At 37.1% G+C, this 7,500-nt stretch overlaps 1 protein-coding gene across 2 annotated transcripts in view; it reads right to left on the bottom strand.

Annotated features, from left to right (window-relative positions):
• Window positions 1–7,500, bottom strand: part of LOC106871553 (WASH complex subunit 4-like) — a 53,054-nt gene that overhangs the window by 39,755 nt on the left and 5,799 nt on the right. For both annotated transcript variants that reach the window (XM_052967463.1, XM_052967462.1), the window contains exons 5-8: window positions 6,441–6,561; window positions 4,244–4,364; window positions 2,660–2,787; window positions 1,147–1,307 (exon numbers count right to left, since the gene is read on the bottom strand). In XM_052967463.1, coding sequence (XP_052823423.1) covers window positions 1,147–1,307; window positions 2,660–2,787; window positions 4,244–4,364; window positions 6,441–6,561 — 531 coding nt within the window. The remainder of the gene's footprint in view (window positions 1–1,146; window positions 1,308–2,659; window positions 2,788–4,243; window positions 4,365–6,440; window positions 6,562–7,500) is intronic.

Below are 7,500 nucleotides of genomic sequence, written 5' to 3'. Positions count from 1 at the left end.
GGGCTGTTAGAATTCCTAGAGGTCATGATCCAAAATCTGTTTATGACATAAGAAGTTAAAAACTTCAAGAGATGAAATAAACAGTTTTTAATAGTGGAACTCAAAGTAGATCAAGCTATAAATAATAGCATGTAAGATGTTGGGCTAAGAAACCCTTTGGATAGAAAAAAGTTGAAGACTGTCCCTGGGACTTGAACTCACATCTTCTGTAAATATGCCAGATGTGAAACTATTATAATGTTCCTAGATGTGGGTTCGAGTCCCACAGACAGCCTTTGACATTTTTGTATCAATGATTTTTTAAAACCCAATATTTCACATGCTATTATTTATAGCCTTATCTACTTCAAGTGAATGTGTGTAGTTTAGTTGTTAGGAATATTTAGCGCATGACCATAAGGCCATGGATTTGATTCTGGGTGGCATGTCAAGTCCTTAAGCAAGACATGTTGTTCCAATCCATTCAGCTGGCAAAAGTGAATTGTGCCTGTATTTCAAAGGGCCAGCTTTGTCACATTCGGTGTCATGCTGAATCTCCTTAAGAACTACATTAAGGGTACACATCTGTGGAGTGCTCAGCCACTTGCATGTTAATTTCTTGAGCAAGCTGTTCTGTTGATTGGATCAACTGGAACACTTGTCATTGTAACCAGCAGAGAGTCAGTTATCTACTTCAATGTCCACCATTAAAAGCCATTTAAATTTTCATTGTTTTAATATGCTACCATGGGTTGGATGGGTTTTCAAATTGTTACTCAATTTCATCACCATATGTACATACAGACACATAGATATATGTAAGTTTCCAGTGTGAAAAACATATGAGTATATGTGCATTTATGCACAGTTAGATAGAAAGGCAGAAATAGAAATGCAATAACTGTACATTATTAGTACATGAAATGTGCACTATTAGTGCATCAACAGTAAGTACAATAGATGTTTGGTGGAATTTACAGTATAAGTACAGTAGAAATGCAGCAACTGCACATAAACATTGTCATTAAAATCTATCACCTGTTCACTACATATAAAGTATAAATGAAATAGGAGTGAATTATTAGTGTACAGTTCATATAGCAATTGTACTTGATCAAAGAAATAGAAGGTGAGTTAGAACGAAGAAGGAAGAAATTGTTATGTTACCTGGTGAGGATCTGGTTCTTTTGTTGCAGCCAAGTGGAGCAATGACCTCGTACAACTAATAGAGCTTTCTTGTCAATAGCCTGTGCAGTGTCTGGGATATTGTTTAACAGGAAGTCACTGGGGATCCACACTACATTACCAACAAGGTGTACAGCAGGTACCTGTATGATTAAGACAGCATAGAGATGTTAGTGTAAAGAGGAGGGATGAAACCTTTTGTTGTGGTTGGTTAGAGTGTTCCTAGTTCAAAAGATTGTGTTAGCTGTGTAGGGGCTTAGTACAGGGTATATTGTGATAACTGTTGGAGTTTAGTACACAGTATATTGTGGTGACTGTCTGGGGTTTAATGACTGTGGGGTTTAGTGCAAGATATATTTTGGTAACTGTGTGTATATGGAGAGTCTAGGACAAGGTATATTGCGGTAGCTTGTGGAGTTTTGGTCCAGGTATATCACGGTAACTTCATGGGTTTTAGTATAGGGTATATTTTGGTAACTGTGTGAGGCTTAGTATAGGATACATTGTAATAACAAGATGTGTTTCAGTTGAGGAGTATTGTGGTAAGTCTTGTCATTTATAGTTGGATATATCATGGCAACAAAACGAGATTTAAAACATGGTACATTGTAGTAATTGTGTGGATTTTGTTATTTTGATGTGTGTTAATAATAATTAATGATAGAAAATGAGAATGACATCATGAACGAAGAATTTCAGATTAGAAATAAGTGATAGAATTCTCAGAGTACAGTGAACGTATATTTTCGTTCAAATATATATTTACTAGACATCTCTGAATGAAAATATACGGGATAATATGTTAAGAGATTAAATTTCATCTAACAGTTTATTCAATGAATTGTGATAATTTTCTTTTTAATGTTTCCAGGGAGAAAAATGGGAAGTTTCACAGAAATAAATATATAAATAAATAAACCAATCTATCCATGCAAACAAGTGGAATAAAAATGAATGTAAAGCAAATAGAAAATATAAATAAATATATCTTTCTTTTATCTTTTATTTGTTCCGGTCATTGATCTCTGGCCATGCTGGACTACTGCCATGAGAGGTTATAGTCAAATAGATCACGACGAGTGCTTATTTATTTATCAGTCATAATAGGTATCAGTAATAAATATCAGTCTCAAAAGAGACTGATATTTATTCTATTAGTCTCTTTTGCTGAACCACTGTGTCACAAGGATGTAAACAAACCAACAGCAGTTGTCAAGTGGTGTTGGGGCTGGGGAGACATACAGACAACACACACATACGTGTGTGTGTGTGTGTGTGTGTGTGTGTGTATGATGGCCTTCCACACAACTCCTGTCTACCAATTTCATCCACAAGGCACTGGTCAGCCTAAGGCTATAGTAGAAGACATTTATCTAAGGTGTGTTAGAGTGGGACTGAACCCAAAACCAGCTTCTTAAACACTTTGCTATGCCTGTGCCTGTTTGTTTCAACAGGAAAAACAAAAAAACAAAAACAAAAGTTATAGAAAATTTACCTTTTTGTAAACGTCCCAGACTGCTTTAAAAAGTTTCTTGTCAACCACACGAAATATCTGAGTGTAGAGAACGTAAAGCCCACATAATCCAACATATTTGTGTCGCTGGTCCATCTCCTTTACATCACCTGAGAAAACATTAATCGTTTATTGAAGCAACAACACCAACAACAACAACAATGACACTATCACTGCCATCACCACACATCTTCTCTACCACAACCACCAGAACCAATGGAGTTTGTATGCAGGCTCAGAGAGACTCTATGTCAATTATGAGCAAACTGCAGCCTGCAGGACTTTCTGAGTGTCACACTTGACAAAAAAATTACCTTTAATTTCATTAGTAGTGTAGCCCACCTGATGATGAGCCAAGTCTCATGTGGTCTGCATCTTAAGAAAGGATGCCCATACCTGCTTTATGTAATCATTTGACATGCTAGAAATAGCAGCCTAATCTCACTCTAATTATACCCTACTAGCTTCAAAAAGATAGGGATATATTAGATAAGAGTCATCAATATACTGCCCATGTAGTTGCGTAGCTCCCTTGCAGTAAAAAACCTGGTTCTGTTCTGGACCCTTTTGTCTTACTTTAGCCCCCTCACCTCAAAGCATAAAGTTGTCTTCTTCTCTACTATCGGAGCTGTGGTCTCTCAAGTTAGAGAAGCAGCAGTTCCACCTGGAACACCTCTCAAAGATCACTTGGACATGTGAGAGGTCACAGTTTGCAACATTAGCAAACTCCAGCTACCACAATCTCTGCTACTACATGCAAAATCATCCAACAAATATCATAATTACAACACAAAGCCAAGAAGGGTAACATCTATGCAGTTGTTTGAACTGCTAGAAATATCAGCCAAATTTCTTTCAAATCATACATAAAAGTCTTAAGGAAAATACACTTGATAATGTAGTCTGGGTTATCTGCATACAGGTAAAATCCCTGGGTTTCTATGGATGGAATGCTTTGATCATAAGTTTGTTTAATTGGGATTGACCTGGAGCTAAATGTCTCCACTGTGAGATTCACTAAATGGCTAGAGGATAGAGAAACATGTCTAAATTACAACAATGTATGATGCCTTACAATTATCCACAACAGATAGGAGTGTGCAGAATGGTACTCACCCAAACAGAAGCATGGTATATATACATATATATATGAAACAATAGCTCTATGTGTTGCACCTAATCACCTGGTCAGCTAATTGTGTGCAATAGTCTTGTCCAATCAGAGGCAAATCTAGACTACACAATGATAGCAACGACACCCTCAACAAAACCAACATCATCACAACTCATCATCACTTAACATCCGTTTTACATGCTGGCATGTGTTGGATGGTTTGACAGGAGCTGATAAGGTCAGGAGCCACACCAAGTTCCATAGTCTGTTTTGAACTTGTTTCTAGAGCCGGATGCCCTTCCTAATGCCAACCACTTTACAGAGTGTACTGGGTGCTATTTATCTGGTACCATCACCTGTGCTTTATAAATAGTACTTTTACCAGTGCTTTTTACAAATATAAAATACTAATCACAGCAACAATAGTATATTAAGATAAAAAATATACTTACCGATCTTTGATTCCAGTTGGGTAAGAATTTCACGGATATTGAATATAAATTCCTCTGCAAAAGTTGTACTCTTTGAGACTAATACAATATTAGGATCATCAAAAATTTGTTCCACACAATTCTGTAAATAATAAACCAGTTATAAGATAAACTGTCTTGAATAATAGACCAATAATAATATTGACTATATATATAACAGACCATTTATGAAGAACCATCATTCTGCTACATGTCACACTACCATTCAACACAGTATTGTTTACTACCATCAAGTGATATTAAGATAAGGAGGTACTCATATACAAACAGGCATACATATTAATATACAGATGATGAGCTTTTTACAGTTTCTGCCTACCAAATCCACTCACGAAGCTTTGGTTGGCCCTGGGTCATAGTCAGAGACACCTGCCCAAGGTGCCACACAGTGGAACTGAACCTGAAACCACATGGGTGGGAAGCAAACTTCTCAACCACACATCCATAACTACAGAATAGAATTTATTCTGAAGTTGCTCCAGCAGGTACAGTGGCTGACATTCTTTCACTCATTGCAATATATAATAAATAAATAAATATTAAATAGGCCAGCCTGTATATAACTAAAAATTGCAAATAGATCTGTATGTAGAGTAATATACTACTACAATCACACCATCACTGTACTATACATCATATTACACTGCTATTGTATTATTATATACCACAAGATGTCATTACTGGCTTATATCCTAAATACCACTATGCTATGCACTAAAGAGGCAGTGTACGAGGTCCCACACCACTTACGTGCTATATGCCATATATTATGTTGCTGCGTGGCTTAGTGGTTAGGGTGTCAGCATCATGATCGTAAGATTGTGGTTTCGATTCCTGGACCAGGTGACACGTTGTGTTCTTGAGCAAAACACTTCATTTCACATTGCTCCAGTCCACTCAGCTGGCAAAAATGAGTAACGCTGCGATGGACTGGCGTCCCATCCAGCTGGAGAACACATACGCCATAGAAACCGGGAAACCGGGCCCATGAGCCTGGCTAGGCTTTAAAAGGGCGCATTTATATCCCTTACTACACCATGCTGTGCTTTGACCCACAATGGCACTATACCACAACCAACTCCACAACTGTGCTAGGTCATGTGACAACATTGTGATCACTACGTTTAAAGATTTGGGAAGGCGTCTCACTAATGGTGAGATCGTACACACACCATTGCTATCATATAGTCCAGAGTTTAGCCAGAACAGAGAGATGGACTGAGACAATTAGGAAACTCTTCTTTAAACATTTAGCATTCAGATTCCTTTCTCAACTGTATTGCTTATTTATTCACATTGTTTTAAATTAATCACACATTATCTTGTAGTTTCAAGATTTCAATGGTGTGTTTGTATATTTTTAAAATGACATTATAGGATAGGTGTGAGAGGTTGGATCTGGTCAGTTTTAACATAAAACAGGTAGAATATTTGGGTTGGATTAAATGTTTAAGGGATAAAGCTAAATACTGGAAAGAATACTTCCCTGCACATGTAGGTAAAGCGGAACTCAGAACTGCATGGTCAACTTAAATATTTGTCCTCTGTATAGTGTTGCCACTGTAGGACCTATTCATGGCAAGGTAGACTGGATCATTTAAGAATGAAGTGTCAAGGCCATGGCCATAGCCTCGTGCACAGTTGTTGAAAAAATATAAACCAACAACTTTTACACTGGTAGAGCTTCTACCCTTTACAAACAGCAAAAATTATAATTCTAGTCGATTACATTGACCCTGGTGATCAAATGATGCTTATTTTATCAACCCCTAAAGGATGAAAGGCAAAGCTGATCTCAGCGGAATTTGAACTCAGAATGTAGCGGCAGACAAAATACAGCTAAGCATCTTGCCTGGCATGATAATGATTCTGTCAGCTTGCTGCACAATAATAATAATAATTGTTTCCAATAGAGGCCAGAAATTTGTTGGGAGGAGGTTAGTCAATAACGCTGACCCCAGTATTTGACCAGTAGTCTATTTTAATGACCCCTGAAAATCTGAAAAAGTTGGCTTCAGTGGGATTCGATTTGAGAATATACAGAGTTGAGAACAAATATCACATAACATTTTTTTCCAAAATTCAAATGACTTTGCCAATCCATTATCCTAAACAATAATAGTAATAACAATAATAATAATAACAATATCAGACTGACCAAGAATATGTAACCATCAAATAATTGTCCCTCTTGGGTCAGCATCAATTTCTCAAATGGACGAAGTTTTTCATCAGGAATATTGAACTTGGAAGTGTTGTGTCTTACACTCTTTAACATCCTGGGGGAGAGAAATACACATCAAATATCACAAACAGAATGTCTTAATATACAAAAGTACATATGTACATGTATCTGTGTGATAGTAAATATGATCATTATATATGTATGTATGTATGTATGTATGTATGTATGTATGTTCGAAGAACCTGGTAAAATATTACTTTGCTTAAAACAAGTGAGGGTTGGTGACAGGAAGTGCATCTAGCCATAGAAAATCTGCCTCAGTGAATTTGATTTGACACTTTGCAAGCATCGAAAAGTGGACATTAAAAAACTGGGGATGGTAATGTTTATGATATATATACTTTCTCTGTGTATATACGTAGAAACCATACCAAAGCAGAGTTTAGTGCAGTCTTCTGCCTTGCTAGCTTCTGTCAAAACATCCAACCCCTACCAGCATAGAAAATAGACGTTAATTGATAATAATGATACTATATATATATATATATATATATATATATATAAATATATAAATAAATAAATAAATAAATGTGCACACCACATTTGATGCTTCTTAAATCCAACTTTTCTCTCAGGGTGCTTACACTCTCTGTCATGTATGAACACTGACATTACACATCCAGCAGAGCATGCTGGCTTCATTCTTGCAAGCTTACGCATGTCCGCAGCAGTCACGGCCCATGTTTCACTGCCATGTAGCATGGCTGTTCATACACAGGCATCATACAGTCTACCTTTCACTCTGAGCGAGAGGCCCTTTGTCACCAGCAGAGGTAGGAGCTCTCTGAACTTTACCCAGGCTATTCTTATTCTAGCAGCTACACTTTCAGAGCATCCACCCCCGCTACTGACTTGGTCCCCTAGGTAACGGAAACTATCAACTATTTCTAGTTTTTCTCCCTGGAATGTGACAGAAGCTGTTCTCTGCACATTTTCAGTGTGTATGCGTGTGTGTGTGTACACACACATATAT

Source organism: Octopus bimaculoides, chromosome 4 (genome assembly GCF_001194135.2).
Source record: "Octopus bimaculoides isolate UCB-OBI-ISO-001 chromosome 4, ASM119413v2, whole genome shotgun sequence".
Taxonomy (NCBI): Eukaryota; Metazoa; Mollusca; class Cephalopoda; order Octopoda; family Octopodidae; genus Octopus; species Octopus bimaculoides.
Note: the sequence above shows the minus strand (reverse complement) of the source record. Positions and strands in the feature narration are given on the sequence as shown.